Here is a 17,763-nt window from a genome sequence, read left to right as displayed (position 1 = left end):
ACAAATTGAATGACTTATTCCTAGATAATCATTCTTCCACCAAAAAAAGACGCAGCAACTCTTACTATTGAGTCAGTCCATGGTGCAGTAATACCAGAGAGGGTTAAAGCGGAGCGAGAAACGTTCGACAATTTCCGCGTTCGATTATTGCAAGGGGGAGGGGGGGAAATCCCCCTTTATGCAGACCAGAGTAAACCCTCGCTGCACTAATGTCAATGGAGACTTGTGGAATTTTACCAATAAATTGGTCATTATGTCTTTCTGTTTTTTTTGGAAAATTTTGTCATAATCTGTAAGTGTTTGGGATCATTTCAAGCCTAAAAGTGTAATTTTTTAGTGTTCGGATTTGTAATAAAATAACTTAATATCAGACCATGCTGCTGCCAGTTACTGTCCGGTTGTTCGATTATTGCAAGGGGGGGGGGGGAAATCCCCCTTTATGCAGACCAGAGTAAACCCTCGCTGCACTAATGTCAATGGAGACTTGTGGAATTGTACCAATAAATTGGTCATTATGTCTTTCTGGTTTTTTTGGAAAATTTTGTCATAATCTGTAAGTGTTTGGGATCATTTCAAGCCTAAAAGTGTAATTTTTTAGTGTTCGGATTTGTAATAAAATAACTTAATATCAGACCATGCTGCTGCCAGTTACTGTCCGGTTGTTAGCATGCTAGCTAGCCTCTTAGCTAAGGTAACATTTTAAACGGAGAAGTGTAATTTCTTTGAAATGACAACTAGCTGAATAACATTAGTTAAAGTGGATAGTTTATACTCAAGTGAATTTGCAACAGTATATTAAGTTTAAGCGAAGTCCTTCAACTACTAGTCACTTGTTAACGCATAGCTGTACCAGAGAGGGTTAAAGCGGAGCGAGAGGCGCAAACGTTCGACAATTTCCGCGTTCGATTATTGCAAGGGGGAGGGGGGAAAATCCCCCTTTATGCAGACCAGAGTAAACCCTCGCTGCACTAATGTCAATGGAGACTTGTGGAATTTTACCAATAAATTGGTCATTATATCTTTCTGGATTTGTTGAGGGTTTTTTGGAACATTTTGTCATAATCTGTAAGTGTTTGGGATCATGTCAAGCCTAAAAGTGTAATTTAATTTAGTGTTCGGATTTGTAATAAAATAACTTAATATCAGACCATGCTGCTGCCAGTTACTGTCCAGTTGTTAGCATGCTAGCTAGCCTCTTAGCTAAGGTAACATTTTAAACGGAGAAGTGTAATTTCTTTGAAATGACAACTAGCTGAATAACATTACTGACATTAGTTAAAGTGGATAGTTTATACTCAAGCGAATTTGGAACAGTATATCAAGTTTAAGCGAAGTCCTTCAACTACTAGTCACTTGTTAGCGCATATCTGTATTGCCATAGCTACTCCCATCCACTTGTATGGCGTTTTAAGCTAGCGTTAGCTAGCTAGCTAGCTCGGTACACATGACTAATTAAATTATTTATATAATGTCCTAAAGAATGATTCATTGGTATCATACATGATTATAGACAATGATATTGTGAACACAATTATGTTTATCTGTTCTTATTGCTTATTAAGAGAGAAAGTTTATTTAGTGATGTAAGGTGACACTCCCACTTATGCAGACCGGAACTGTCCCATTTTGCTCCCATAGTAACGAATTACGTTGCTCTATCTTGCTAGTAATCAAGGATCTTTGGCTGTACTGCCATAGCTACTCCCATCCACTTGTATAGCATTTTAAGCTAGCGTTAGCTAGCTAGCTAGCTCGGTTCACATGACTAATTAAATTATTCATATCATGTCCTAAAGAATGATTCATTGGTATCATACATGATTATAGACAATAATACTTACAACCGGACCCGCGTCACACAGAGCAGGTTGTTTGCGCCATGCCCCTTTTGAGGGGAAAACATTCCCTCAGAACAAGCCAGAGTGAACCGGTAGACATGTACCAACCACACAGCTAAGAACCCCTCCCTGAGTTTCTTTTGCCTACCATGTCCTCAAAAAAAATCCTGACAGAAGAAAATTATGGCTACAAGCCATAAGAAGAGAAGACCGTATGACACTTCTGGTCACTTAGTGGGATTGTTGCACCACTTCGTAGGCTACTTGGGATACTGAAGAGACGTGTTTTTATATTAATTGAATTAAGCTTTTGTAGGTATCCTTCACGGTCAACGACCGGCAAAGTGGTTATGTATTGAGTGGTCATATTGATTTGTGGTTATTTTTGTCATTATTTATTCCTGCGATTTCTGTACGAATTACGTTTATTGACCCTAATTTGCGTTGGAGTTAATGAGAGGGGTTGTTTGTTTTCCCCCCGAAAGGGGCGGGAACGTTTGTCACGAGTCAAGTTCCCGGATGTGCTGGTCTAACGTATACTGTGAACACAATTATGTTTATCTGTTCTTGCTTATTAAGAGAGAAAGTTTATTTAGTGACGTAAGGTGACACTCCCACTTATGCAGACCGGAACTGTCCCGTTTTGCTCCCATAGTAACGAATTACGTTGCTCTATCTTGCTAGTAATCAAGGATCTTTGGTAATACCAAAGATTCTAGAGCGGAGCAAGATAGATCAGTTACGTCATAGGCATGAAGTACGTTCTGAGCCTGACAGGGCGCCATTTTAATAAGCTCAGCGCAAAATTTCATATACAGTTCCAATTCTATGAGCCCACCTGAACAGCTGTTTTTAACGTTACCAGCTGTTTTTTTTTTCTTTCTCGGTAATGAACTGCAAGAACTGACGGTGTGAAAGGCCCGATTGATCTTTTTCCAAGGTTACACTGAATAAGGAGAGGTAAATAGGCCTATTATTTAGACAGAAGTAGCTATTGCACTGGTAAATAGATCACATAAATTCCCATTGAGAGACTGTATAGCCTACTGATAAGCTAGCTAGCAGGCAAACTAACTTAGCTAACGTTAGTTATATTATCACCGTTTTTCTTTTTTATACCTGTAGGCTATAAGTTAACCCTTTGTTCACGGCCTGCTTAAACACAGCGCATAAGATAGGCTATATCAATCACTAATAAGGTCGAGATTTCACTCAAGCGTCTGATGTTCATAACTTAAATAGGCTAAATGCAAATGGTAGGCCTAAGCTAAACACAACCGTGCTTGACACTAGTCTATTGTATCGTTTCCATGCAGTAAAAAAACTCCCAAATTGTCCTGCTTGCCTATGTAAAATGCATATGACCACAGAAGTTCGTTTTCAAAAATCATTAGCCTATTTACAGGCTGCAGCCAACTTAAAACACGTCCAGATGAATCTAACCGTTGGACTTAATTTGTGCAATTAGGCTATATGTTAATAAAACAATTTGCTTGAGTTATAAAATAGCTGTAGTCCTATTATTTAGGCCTACTCATCTAGGCCTACTGTAAATCCTCAAATTATGGCAGGGGTCTTTTCTTTACTTATAGGCTGCGTAAGCACATGCCTTTATTTAATTAAGCATTATTTACTTTTTATTATAGGCTGCGCAATTGTGCATCTTAAGCCTCTCGCAAGCTCAAAAGAGGGCAGCACGCGACTGATCTTGAGAGCGACGTGAGACCCTGGTGTAAATATTAACTTTCAGTGTTTTACGATGTCTTTGTAAATTAGGCCTACGTTTAATTAAAAAGTGTTTCTTGCGTGCGTTCGTTCTCTCATTCCCTCTCCAAAATGTTCCTGTTCTAGGCTGATCAAGTGCATGAACCCAGCATTGGTGTGCGCATCATATGAATCACAATTGAGACAATAGATTGACCATCTTGTACAACTGCAAAGCCTTATCATAGGCATGTTACATTCATGAAATGAGAAATGGAAATTATAGAACGAAAATGACGGGCAGTTGGCTAAACGTTTTAAACTTGCGAAAAACTGATGAACCCAGCATCGGTTCGTCGCATAAATCAATACACAAATTGAAGCAACACTGACCATTGGACAATCCTACCACAAAACCTTTCCATAGGCATTCAACGTTTATGACATAGCCTAAGAAGTGGATTATGAACGCATTTCATCACACCTGACAATTAAACGGAGCTGTTGCTTTTCGCGATTTGACTGATTCTTGATGTTTCAGCGCAGTGTTGACTTGCATTCGCATCTTTTTAAGATGGTGAGCGTAAACGAAGGAAAGCCCTCTAATCGGACGGGCAAGACTGACAAGTAGACCGTGCCGTCCGTGGCTACGCGTAGGCCTATGTCAAACAGATGCTTTCTCTTCGATCTCCACAAATTAAGCTACAGTTAATTCCCTAGCCGTTTGAATAAATTTGTGTTTGCGATTAACAACGCGACAGACAACGTTGTGTTAAATAGGGTACAGTGGCGCAAAAAGTGGGTATGCGCTATATGCGGCGCATAGGGCGCCAAAGCGATGGTAAAATAAAATAAAATAATATATTTGGTATTTTCTATATGTAGCTACTGCTGTCCATTTCTAAATCATTTCAACATTTTCTCAATGTTCTATAACATTTTAGAGGACTAACCTAGAGTAGGCGCCTATATCTCATAAGATTCCATCATAGAATTTTGACATAGAAGAGGGAGTGGGGGCGCCGTCAGCGCTGAGCAAGCAGATAGGCCTATAGGTAGTGAGTTGCCGTCTATGGAAAAAGATGGATACAGCAAAAAAAGCTGTTGGCGGCTAAAAATAGAAAAAGAAAGAGGGAAAAGGAGATGGCATGTCAAGGGATGCAACAGCAGTTAAATAAGTGGACGGTGAAAGGCAACAGGTAGGATTTAAAGTGACGTCTGTGCTTGGAGGCTTGCAAATATAAATGTTAACAGACTAACTAGCGTTTGTTAAGCATAATGCCGAATGAAACATAGCCTATTCCATTCAGATAGCTAGGTGGCTACCATGCTCATACTGCACTTTTAATGGCCAACTGCAACCAGAAATGTCACGCTAGCAGCAACTCATTACATGTTTCCATATCCTAACAATGAAGGCTCCTTGTAATAACTTAATATTGTGTTGTCAATGTGGTGCAAACAAACAAGGCTAGAGTAGGCCTATCAGCCTGTGAACAATAGCTGGCAAAAGGACGTTATGAGAACCGTTTAGACTCTCTTAAAGTGACAATGCATCATTTATCAATACTTATCAAGTATAACATCAAGTTAAACATCAAATTGGCAGCATTTCTTTAAAAACATATTCAATACACACTAATGCACAGTAATAGTGTAAATTATTGACCTTTTGTTTTGCTTTAGTTGTTTGTGTTTTGTGTTATTGTTGTTGCATACCCCTCAAAAAATGGGTAGCTGCGCCCCTGATAGGGTAATACTAACTTTGTTCAAAATTGATACATTCAAGTTGACTTTGCAAAGTTGTGTAGGCTACCGCGGCAGTTGAAGTTTGCATGAACAGTTATTGCACAAGCCACCGTTTTGATTTGCTTAGGGGAGATGCAGGCTGAACCCGTTTGAGGGAGAGAGGCGCAGGGAGAGAATGCGTGCTGTAGCCTACACTACGCACATCTCTATGAAATAATGTAGCCTGTCAAGGCTAATCCATATTTTAAATAAGCAATCATGGAGACAAAAATAGGCTATATGAATAGGCCTAGGCCTAATGCAGGAATGGACGTTACAGTTATTCAGTAACTGTAACGAATTAATGAAATTTAAATGTAGGCTACCTTTAGAATACTTTGTTTCCCAACAAAGTAACGAAATTACATTAACGACGCTATATCCCAAACATAGGCATATTGAACTTAGTTTTGGTGGATGATGGACAGATGTCAGTGCCCTAGCCTAATTTACCCTCGGAAATAATTCGACATTGTCTTTATACAATATATTTAACTGGTCTAGACATGGTGTGGTCTATTGGGTTTCTCGTAATTTCAACATACAGCTTTAAAGAACAAATATTGATAACATTTTAGGATCAGCGCCATAGAGCTGGTAAGTCCCGCCCTTTCCGCTATCCCCGCTGGACCTCTAGATTGAAAAATTGTTAATGCAAGTGAATGTGAGAAAATAATTATTTTCTGGTCCCGTTTGAATTTTGCCATGAATGTGAACATATGTTGTCTGTGAATTTTTAATATAAATTTTCGTGTAAAGAATGCTACAATTGAGCGGGTAGAAGTTTGATGCGGTTAAACTTTGTGTGAGAGCACTTTGTGGACTACAACTTTCCGCTAGACGACAGATCACTAGTTTCCCATAACAACCATCAGTTGGTCGAGATGTAGAGGGTTATTAAGATCGACTTTGAACACAGTGAACCATACAACTTTACAATCACACTGTATCATAGTGTTAATGTGTTGAGTGAAGCTAGACATGTTTCAAATATTTTTGTTACCATGTGTGTTTATTCCTGCCGTTACAAAAACTAGCATCTCAGCTAATGTTAGCGATGAGCTCACGTCACAGGCGACATGTAGTCTTTCTCGTTATGTCTTTTCCACAACTGATAGCCGAAGAATCATATAATATACTGTCAAACTCGTAACGTGAAAAATTATATAAAAAATTCACAGACGACATATGTTCACATTCATGGCACAAATCAAACGGGACCAGAAAATAATTATTTTCTCACATTCACTTGCATTGACGATTTTTCAATCTAGAGGTCCACTGGGGGTTTAGCGGATGGGCGGGACTTACCAGCTCTATTCACCCCTTGCAGACACGTGACTTAAGTCACGTGACGGCTTCATGCTGGACGGCAAAAAGATGGGAGACGGACGGCAAATTACATTATGTCATAAAGATTATGATGAACTGAACACCATTACTATAACATCTTTGTAGTTCAATGTATTGCTGTTTGGGGTCTGATAGTCAAAGAAGATGCCAGTGGTGTTGTTAGATGAAATGGGTCATGATCGCAAATGTAAAGTTATTAAAACTGGTGGTAACAGCAAGGGGAGATACGTTACGTTAGGCTACTGTAATTAACATTATGGTAAATGAACACCCATAAGTATTTCTGGACTAAAATATTGCAAAGCGATTTGGTTACTTTATTTGTCTTGCTTTTATCAGTTGTAACATAGTCAAAACGTTAAGAATGTCATATCAGAACATGAAATAATAACTAGCTGCCACACTTAGAAGCTAGCTATTCTAGCTAACATTTATCGTAGCTCATAGTGCTAGGGCTAATGTAACTCGTCAGTTTGTACGTTGCCCAGCGAATAAACTTACTTCTTACATGTCTTAAGTTAAAGAATTGAAAGAAATAGGAAATTAAAAAAAAACTTGAACGGTATTATCTGTTTACATTCAGATCTTGCCAAAGACTTTGCCTAAGTGCTATATGCCGTCCTGTTCAGAGTCTATGGTTGCTATAGCAACCGCTGCTGTGCTTCATACACTGAGGAGATAAGCATGCAATTGTGGTTGAAATACTCCCGAAACACAAAGAAAACAAACCAAAATATATCTATGCAAGAACATGGGATGTTGTTGTATTCCAAACAATAAGCCAACAGTCGTGGAAGGGCATTACTACGGTTAAATCTCACTATAATCTCCTAGCTGTGCGATATGTCCCATTACAACCCATTGATTTGATTCGTGTTCTTGCCGTCCACTAGGCTATTTTGCTGTGGCGCGAACAAAACGTGACGTCACTTGCAAGGGGTGAATAGGATTCCCACGGTAGCCAGCGTCTGTGACGACACCTGAGCTTATTAAAATGGCGCCCATAGAGTCATAGAACGTACTTCAACATATCCAACGTATTTTCCAGCCAGTAATCCCTCTTGCGCGTAGCGCTCTAGAATCTTTGGTAATACTGAGTGAAATGTGGTCAACGTGAAGGTTTGCGTTGGGTTTCACACTGGCATCAAGCACAATTCAGCCAATCACAATCAAAGACCGTAACTATCTGTTTTAGAAAGGCAATTTAACTAAATGAACAGATTGATTGAACTGTTTTTATCCCTCTTGATCATACTGGGATTCACTTACAGATAACACTGTGTTAAATAAATCCGCTTTGCATCAAAATCACCTTGTTTTGTCTTCTCTCCACTTTTACAATCCTGAGCCTATGGGCCTACAGTTACTCCTTTTACGAATACATTTGCCATTTTCAGAGGTGGAAAGTAACGAAATACATTTACTCACGTTACTGTATTGAGTAGTTTTTCTGTGTATTTTGTATTTTTTAAGTAGTTTATAAAATCAGTATTTTAAATTTTACTTGATTACATTTTGAGTGAAGTATTGTACTTCGCTACATCAAAAATCCCATCCGTTACTTGAGTAAAAAAAAAAGACTAACGAAAACGGAAAGGGAGAGAAAAAAATTGCGCCCTAAACCACTAGCCTAGTGATAATGATCAGCATGTAGCCTACAACAGGACATGAATCAAGCTGGCGCCATGCAGTCTTTCTGAAAGTGATGGAGACTGGATCACGAAATGCATCAGATTAGCCTAACCTATGAAAGTGTATTTTATGCTATTCCAATCGGTTGTCTCAGTTCGTTTTAGCACTAATGATTGCGGAGATATTTAAGCAAACACCATGGGATTTCGTGTTTTGACGTTTGTGCTCACCTTTCTTTGGAAAGAAGTTTATTAGCAGTTGTTTCCCCTCATTTTGATGTCTCTCTTTTTCCTGTTTTGGCCTTTGTTTTTAGTAACCTGACTTGGCTTTCTTGGAGAAAGACATTGCACCAGCAGCAAAACAATTAGCGGTCCACTACTAGCGATGCTCAACTAAATAAACAAAAGATAGACTACCTTATGAATCGTGCAGGCGGACTAAACCATTTAGCTCTTTAGCAAGGGAGCGTGAGAGTGACCTTACACAGTTTTCACTATGTTTTGTATACAAAATCCAGTCAGTCAACCTTTAAATTTCGTCTGACATTCATTTTGACATTTAATTTGGAAGTTAAAATATTCAGGTAAAATAAATATATGGTGGAAATAAGTATTGAACGCTTATTTTTTATTTTTTCAGTAATTAGCCTAAACTTCCAGTGAGTCTATTCGAAATTTTCACCACACATTATATTAACACACATATAAAAAATCCAAACATAAGAGTTTTGTGTATTAAAGTGGAATGACACAGGAAAAAAGTATTGAACATACCTACTGAAATTTCTTCAATACTTTGTGGAAAAGCCTTTGTTTGTAAAGACAGCTTCAAGACATTTCCTGTATGACAAAACGTATTGGTCGCAGTATCAGGTCGGATTTTGGCCCATTGTTCTAAACAGATTCCAGGGGTCCCTCTTGTGAATCCTGATCTTTAGTTACTTCCAAAACTATTTAATTGAATTGGCTGCCTTCAAGTCTTTCTGGAGCTTTCTCCGAGTGGTCCTTGACTCTTGGAATTGACTATCCTTCTGACTCCCTGGTCAGAAATATTACAAGGAGATCCTGTGCATGGCCGGTTGATGATGCAGTGATGTTTCTTCCACTTGCAGATAATGGCTCCCATGCTGCTTACTGGAAGATTCTGATGTTTTGAAATGCATCTGTAACCAGTTTCATTGATATGTTTTGCAACAATAAGGTTGCAAAGGTCTTGGGAGAGCTTTTTGCTTTTATCCATCATGAAATGTTTCTTGTGTGACACCTTGGTAATGAAAACCCTTTTTATAGCCCATCAATATGTAGGCTACTAACCAAGCTTATATTAATTTGCACAGATAGCAAGGATAACTACTCTCTATATAGATTCCTTCCCTTTCCTTGCCTTAGGGCTTTTTCTTAGCATGTTTAATACTTTTCCCCTGTTATTCCACTTCATTACATGACTCTACTTATGGAGTTGTTTGGATTTTTTATGTGTGGATTACCTGAGTTATTACTAATGCCTGGTGAAAATGTTGTGCCCCCTGTATTCCACTTTTCACAGGCCCTCTCCTCCATTGGGGCCCTATATTTCCCACTTTCCCCCCCAGTACAACGCCCTTTAATCTGCTGAACCTTCTGCTCGTTTCCAAATATAAAAAAAAACTCTGCAACTCAATATTGGCCTGCCTGCCTCAGCTGCCTGTGAGGGGCTTTTCAGTTGTGCTGGATTACTGTTCACTGCAAAGCGACCCAAGGATGAGTGCAACTAACTTTGAAAATCAACTACTGCTCAAACTTAAAGGAGAACTCGGCAGCCATATTGCAATACTTTTTGGGTACTTATCGTGCATCTATTTCAGCAGAAATGCGTGTGCGTAAGGCTTCACTACACCAATCTTGCTCCAGCAGCGAGATCACAACAGATGATTGGCACGTTGTCTTCACAGCACACCACATGATTGGCTCAATGTATTCACATGTCAACGTTTTGCCGCGGAAGGGTTGTGATATGTGTAGACATATGATGTGTAGACAACTGCCATATTGGCGTTACAAACTAACCCCATGCATTACTATGGAGGATTTTTTGAGTGCTGTATCTCCTCATTAGAAAGTCTTTGGTGAAACTGGTTGTTCTGGTACCCCCCCGCCCAAAAAAAACTTTAAACTTAACTTTAAACTTAACTAAACTAAACTACTTTTTACTTTTACTTGAGTACTTTTACTCATACTTGAGGTATTTTAACTTGTACTTGAGTAGTATTTCATCAAGGTATTGGTACTTTTACTTGAGTACAATATTTTCGTACTTTTTCCACCTCTGGCCATTTTACGAATACATTTGGGTTTCATTATTTGATTTTTTGCTGGATTTTCTCTGATTGCCTCGGAACACCTTGAAAGGTGTACGTTCCAATAAAATGAATCTTCAATTTGGGAGACTCAGCTGAATCACTTTTTTATGTCTTTTATCATTATTATAGGCTCTTAGATTTTGTATTCTGTTCACGAAAGCAATGATTTCCTAAACATCCATCTGTATCAGTGTCAGCAGAAGTCAACTTAAAATAATTCCTATATGATCCTATTATGAGCTTTATTTATAGGCTTTCCCTATTGGCAATCAGCGCAAGTAGGTCTACAGGTTGGAAGAGGCTTCTCAATCAGCATGATTAAGGCGGTCATCTCTTTTTACTAGATCATCAAAGTCTGGTGTCATGTTGGACGTTGAGATGCGCAAAACGGACGACAGATGGTTGGTCGTCACAGAGAAAGTCTGTTCGCACACATATGTGAAACCGAATAAAACAGCCATCTTTTGTGCATGCCTCTGCATGAAAATGAATCCTTGTTTAATGCACCGTAGAACTTGTCCAGTGAAGATGAAGAGAATTTCTCCTTGAGAGTAGGGTCACACTGCATGTCATGCATGCAGTATGATCATGAGTCAGATATCTTTTATTTATTTATTTTCAAATTGTAAAGGCATCGCATGGGCCAGACTGAAGCACTATGACAACCTTAAAAAAGCATTTCCAGCATGATCCGGTAATAAAACTAACACAATCAAAAGTAACACATATTGTAATATCATCAATCTCATGAGAAAATACTTACCATTTTCTTTGAAGACGTCCTTGGCTTTCCCCTTACGCCCTTTTCTTGAGGAATTGGCACGTTTCTTTCCTTTTGGTGATGCCTTTTTAGGCAATGGCACATTTTCATCAGATGAAACGTGCCTGATTTGAGCCTGCTTTGTCAAGTCTTCAGACAGCTTTATGCTAGGCTCCAAGTGTTTTTTGTCAGATGGTTCCTGTTCAGAACTCGGCGCACTCTGAGGTTTCTGACTTGGCTGAAGTTGTTCTGAATCTTCAGTTGTTGGAATGGCTGGGCTTTTTTGATCTGGGTAACCCTGAGTGACACTGTCACTGTTGCTTTTACAGTCATCTTTGTTTTTATCATCACCTTGGGGTCTCTCTGAATTAGGCTTTGTCAAGTCTTCAGACAGCTTTATGCTAGGCTCCAAGGGTTTTTTGTCAGATGGTTCCTGTTCAGAACTCGGCGCACTCTGAGGTTTCTGACTTGGCTGAAGTTGCTCTGCTGGGCTTTTTTGATCTGGGTAACCCTGAGTGACACCGTCACTGTTGCTTTCACAGTCATCTTTGTTTTTATCATCACCCTGGGGTCTCTCTGAATTAGGCTTAGACTCAGTTTTTTCCCCCTCCGTTCCCTTTTCTGCAGCTGAATCACTATCTTTTTTGCCTCTCCTCAAAACAGTTCTTAACTGACTGATTGAAATAATAGTGTATTCAGTGGCTCTTTTCTTTTTCTTTTGAGAAGGTTCTGTGCTACCTGCTTCTTTAACTTTTTCAGTATCTGTTAACTGAGTTTCATCTGCAGCTATTTTTACTGCACTGGAAGACTCATTTCCAGTGTTTTGTTGATCCTGAAAAGTAGGAGATGTGTGGACTGTCTGACATGGTGTGTCTGAATTTTGATCTGGGGATTCCTCCGAGTGTTTTGTAGTTGCCCCTGTTTCTTTGGTCAAAGGTAGTGAATCTTGTTTGTCATTTACTTTTGGTACCAAATCAGCATTTATGGTCTCATTGATATCTACACTGTCCGCTTTATGTAATGATTTTGAAAGTGAAATCGACTCTTCAACCTCAACCTCTGTTTTCTTTAAACCACTTTCGCCATCAGCTGTTTTCTGCCGCTTTACCACTAAATCTAAATCCTTATTAGGCACTTCAGAGCCATGGGGAACAAATATCCTTCCACAGTCAGTGACAATAGTTTTTAGACCATATCTTAGACTCTCTCTCTCCATCTTCCTTTTCATTGGATGGATTTGTGTAGTCTCTTTACTAGATTCTCCCAAAAGCTCTATCTTACCCCTTTTGGGTACATCAGTTTGACCGTCCTGGTCTTTCCTGCAACGTCTAGGTAGACTTTTCCAGTTAGTTTTAGAGAGAATATCAGCTTCAAATGAAATGTTTTCTACTTTTTCCTGACTCGGGGAATTACTATTTTCCCAACATTCACTGGTGCTGCTTGGCAATTCAACCTGATCAACAGATGGCTTATCCTCACTGTTCAGTTTCAGCAGGATTGACTGGTCCTTTTCAGTATCGGGTTGGTTCTGTTCAGCTCCCATGCATTGACCATCTGAGTCCTTGGTTGCAACACCAGGGGATAAACTGCTGGAATGCACTGACGTCATTTTTGACACAGACGTTTTAGATATTCTCTTGCGTTTCCTGCCTCTACGCCGAGGTAGGCTCCTCCAGTCAGTTTGAGATGGTGCTCTCTTTATTTCTGGACCCAGATGCACATCTGGCTCAGTCATAACAATTTTGGCATCACTAGCCTCCAAAGGTGCATTGGTCTTTGAACTGATAGGGAGTCTACTTTCATTTGTCACCACCTCCTGAGCAGCTGCGCTCATCTGCAGTGCTTGGTCATCACAAGAGTTCACAGTGTCACACTCCTTTGGGAAAGAAGATGTCAATACATTTGTTGTGACCACTGCAGCTGTAGGCGGAGTTATCTCCATGGATATTGTTGTTTCTCCAAGATCAAATCCTAAAGTTGTAGGTAAAGTTTTGAGGGCAGGAATGCTTCCCTTGCTCAGTATCTCAGTATCACTGAGTTTACTTAAGTCAGACAGTTCAGGCTGTATAGATTCAGGGGGTGACTCTGGCTCACAACTTTCTGATAACTGTTCAGCTGCATGTTGAATCTCCACAAATGTGTCAGTAGGGCAGCTGGCATCTGCTTCCGAAGGCTTCTCAAGCCATACAACTGTTGGGCTCCTAGGAGATTCCTCTGGTGATGAGATGCAGTAATACACCTCATCATCGGGGTCGTCTCTGCGCTGCTCTCGACCAGCCAAAAGCAGCTCAGTAGCTCTTTTCACAGAAAACTCAAAGGAGCAGGGCTGATCCAAATATGACCTCACTTGTAACTTGATGACTTCTGTCCACTTTGGTGTTGGAAAAAGGTGTTTGAACACATAAGGCACATCATACTGGTCAGGAAACATACTGGCCTCTCTTTGGGGACTGCTTTGCAATCCTGGATGAATCAGAGTCCCATAATGCTCAAGGTGTTTCTCCAGGAGTAATGTAATCTTCTCATGCTGACCCGGACCAGACTTCTCCATTTCTGTCTCTGCATAGTTCAATGCTGGCAGAACTTGGAGAACTTCTGATGATAGTGGTGACTTTCTACGACAACTCTTAGTATCTGAAATAGAAGATATTCACATAAGAATCTTAAAGGAGAGTTCAGAAAGAGAGAACTAACGAGACTAAATTAAAAGACAGTGTACTAAAGAGTGTATTATTATTATTATTACTACAGATAAATACAGCTTTCTAATTACTGTTTTAAAAATAACAGCAGTTTGATTTGCATTTTTGAGAATGATAAAGATTTACCTCGCTGTATAGTTCGAGAGTCTGGGAATATAAACATGCCTTGTAGTGCTTCTTTTTTCTCTGAATTTGCATCTGAAACAAAGTCACAGTTGGAATTCATTCCAAAAACAAACAATCCTTACTGTGCTGTCGCAACAAGCTGTCGCGAGGGCCTGTCTGATCTGCAAACTGTCAACAAATTAATAACAGACTAGCACTGATCAAGTCATTTAAATATTTATATAATGGCAAAAGAGACTTGAAACTGGCAAATATGGGATCATCTCATGAATGTAGCTACACTATGGGCCCTATTATGACAGTCTAAAGCGCATGGTCACTGGCGAATAGTTTAAGCAAATTTCGGGGTTTGTCCAGGCCGTATTAGTTTTTTTTTTTAAACTTTATGAAATGTCCGGCGCAAGAAGGTGGGTCTTATGTTTTTTAATCATCATGGGTGTGTTTTGGGCGTAACATCATTTAAACTAATGAGAATGACATCTGCATCGGTATTTTGACAGTCAGTGGCGCATTTGAAGGAATCTGCAAGACTGTATGGAACAGTTATTCCACTAAACCATGCTTTACTAAAACCTAGCATAGTATAGCCTTCACACATTTGTCCTCGGGTAGGGTAATACTAGGGTAAACTATCCACTTGTTTTAGAACACTTCATTGCAGCAAGGTTCTGACTTAACATTGCACCTCATCTCGTTTTTTTGATCTGAACTGGCCTTTATCTGAAAAGATATCCTTCAACAAAAGGTGATGTCAATTACCATGACACCACAATTGAGATTCATGATATCAATAGAAAGATCACAGTCTGAATATTATCATTTGAATAATGCATTGTAACACAACTGGAACATGAACTGCAGAAATTGAAGGAAGTGTTCTACCTTCATACGAAAGGAAGTAAGATGAGTGCAACAGCACAAAAAAACCAGCGTCATCCAACTGAAAAACAAGAGCCTGTGGGTAGAAAAGTTCTCATGATGAGTACTAAGGTAAGACTATTGGTGTAACATTATTTTAGAAAAAGTAATGTCTTCAAAAACTCACCATGTCTTTCTCCTTCACCTCCTCAGTAAGAATTGAGAGAAGGTTGTCATCTGTCACAGTGGATACCACTTCAAAAAGAGTGCAACATTTTCCTCCCACCATAACTGCAATAACAGAATTACAATACAGAGGAAACAGTACTTTGTTTATGAAATCATCTACCACAAAACTGGCCTTCTGACATTATGGCCACAAAATTAACACAAATATGGATGTTTAGACTTGTTTTTATAACACCAGTAAGCTTTGTTTCACAAGATCAAACTGATCCAAACCCTACCTTCACCAGAAAAACAGGTTTCAAAAATGTCTTTTGGCAATAACATCCTCAGATCAGATACTCTCATTACAGTTTTGATCTTTAATGTCTTCGGGCTGAAATGACACAAGATATGAAGCAAGACAACATATGAAAGAATGGTAAGATATCAATGCAATGAGACATTAATTGATTAAATGACATTGGTTGTTAAATAAGTAATGATTAAGTCTAATGTAACAAGCTTTTCTACCATAAATGTAAAGTAAAAAGTAGGAACATACAGTTTAGCTGGTAACAAAGCTCCATTGCTGGACTTTAGTCCAATTTCATAGACTAAAGAATCAACCACCAATTGGCCTGTCCAGGGCTGGTAGTAAAACACTGTTTAAAAAAAGATTGGTGCAATCTCTAAACAGATGAAATCTTAGAAAATACAGTAGAAAACTATAGTAGTTGATGATGTACGTCAAACATATAAAAATCTATATATAAAATCCATAACATTTAATATAACTATGGCTAAATGTCCAGGAATTTTTAAGTTATTCTCAGCACTCAGCCATATCAAAAACATTAACTGTTGACATTTAGGCTTCTGTGGCAGTTGTGTAATACCAATCTAAGGTAAAAAGAAATGTGTATGTGTAGTAACATAACTCTTACCTGTTTTCTCTTGACTGAAAAAAAGGACAGAAGAGATGTGAACATAGTGCACAGTACCATGTACTTCAGTTACATCCAGTATGTGAGTTCACAAGTGAAATATGCAAAATACCATCATTGCATTTACAAAAAGTTTTGTAACCATTTCCATTGTTTTTTGTGACAGTTTATAACCATTAACCCTTAAAGGAGTACCGTCACACCGGTGTGACGGGAATGTTGAGAAATGAACATTCTAAAGAATATCTGGGTTCATTGAATTCAACATAGAATTTTAGAACCTTCAATTGTTGCGGAACTTAGAATGTTCAAAAACCTACACCTTTAAATATCTTCTAGAATAATTTGGGGAACCCACAAGGTATCAGTATTTTCTACACGGACGGACGGTTTAGGGTTTTGATATTTTGGGCCTTTCCGAAACTAATCCATACCCACTCCTCTTGGTTACTGAGTGAACTCGGGTGGGAAGCACTGTGAATCGAAATGATACACACGTGTGAAAATTACAACCAGTTGAGAGAAAAAATAATTGCGATGGAACTATGTCCTGAAATAAAGAAATAAATAACTTCATAACTCTTTCAATGTAGAACAACTTTACCAAAGACAAATAGTAGCCTATCCACTGTACACAGCCTCTCCTTGCACAGTATTTTTTGTTTTTATATCAGTAGTTATGTAAGGGATAATGGACGACACGGCGTTCAGTTAACCCTTAGAACCCTAAGCTGTTTTTAGGGCATTTTCACTACCTTTATTCATAAGGATTTATTCTGGTCATTGTAAGTGCCACACACTCATATTATATAGTTATAGAGTCTAGGCTATCCAGATCTGCCATCATTTCATGTATTAGTACTAGCATTGATTTTATTTTAATTTTTACACCACAGCAAGCTCATAGCTCTACATGCATTTCATGTTTGTGTAGGGCAGACTGTCCTGAATTGGGCAATATAATTGACATGTTGGAGGGATACTCGGGCTGAGCAATTTACAGAAATATGTGGTGTGTGATTTAAGGAAATAAATGCCATTTTTTTATTTAGTGATGAAAAATGACTTTTCTGCGCTCCATATCTGTGACACGAACTGATCTGACCTGACTTGACCCGAGGTTACGTGTTAGCCTGCGTGCCTATGTGTATGCACTCATAATGATTCTCAACTTTTTACTGGATTGCCATGAACAAAGTAAAAGCAAAAAAGGTGTTTCTTTGTTAAACAAATTGGGATGCAATGTGAGCCTTGAATTGGATGCCATGCAGGAATTTGCTAGGATCTCACAACCGGATAATGAAAATGCTTTGCCATAGAGAAACACACGATAGCGCTGGATTATAAACATGCTTTGCCACAAAAACAGACAAAAACGTGGGGTAAGTCCAGCTATATGAAGTTATTATTTTGCTGTCACTTCATCTGTTTTATAACCCAGAAGGATGTACTTGGTATCAAATGATGGCTCTGTGTCTCCTCTCATTTGACATGCGTGGCATATCTATCCGATTTGGGTCCGCGAGTAATTTAAACAAGAGTAATGGGTGTG

The 17,763-nt window shown here is 38.9% G+C and overlaps 1 protein-coding gene across 4 annotated transcripts in view; it reads right to left on the bottom strand.

The window, feature by feature from the left end:
- tasor2 (transcription activation suppressor family member 2) overlaps positions 1 to 17,763 on the bottom strand; it is a 56,294-nt gene that overhangs the window by 16,080 nt on the left and 22,451 nt on the right. Inside the window, exons 8-15 of one of the 4 annotated variants that reach the window (XM_042111223.1) lie at positions 16,212 to 16,225; positions 15,830 to 15,929; positions 15,567 to 15,661; positions 15,287 to 15,390; positions 15,124 to 15,196; positions 14,242 to 14,313; positions 11,978 to 14,047; positions 11,417 to 11,764 (exon numbers count right to left, since the gene is read on the bottom strand). In XM_042111223.1, the coding sequence (XP_041967157.1) occupies positions 11,417 to 11,764; positions 11,978 to 14,047; positions 14,242 to 14,313; positions 15,124 to 15,196; positions 15,287 to 15,390; positions 15,567 to 15,661; positions 15,830 to 15,929; positions 16,212 to 16,225 (2,876 nt within the window). Of the gene's footprint in view, positions 1 to 11,416; positions 14,048 to 14,241; positions 14,314 to 15,123; positions 15,197 to 15,286; positions 15,391 to 15,566; positions 15,662 to 15,829; positions 15,936 to 16,211; positions 16,226 to 16,704; positions 16,837 to 17,763 lie in introns of those variants that run through there. The other 3 variants (XM_042111221.1, XM_042111222.1, XM_042111224.1) reach the window with 3 other exon arrangements.

Source organism: Alosa sapidissima, chromosome 11 (assembly GCF_018492685.1).
Source record: "Alosa sapidissima isolate fAloSap1 chromosome 11, fAloSap1.pri, whole genome shotgun sequence".
NCBI lineage: Eukaryota > Metazoa > Chordata > Actinopteri > Clupeiformes > Clupeidae > Alosa > Alosa sapidissima.
This window is presented reverse-complemented; position numbering and strand designations above follow the sequence as displayed.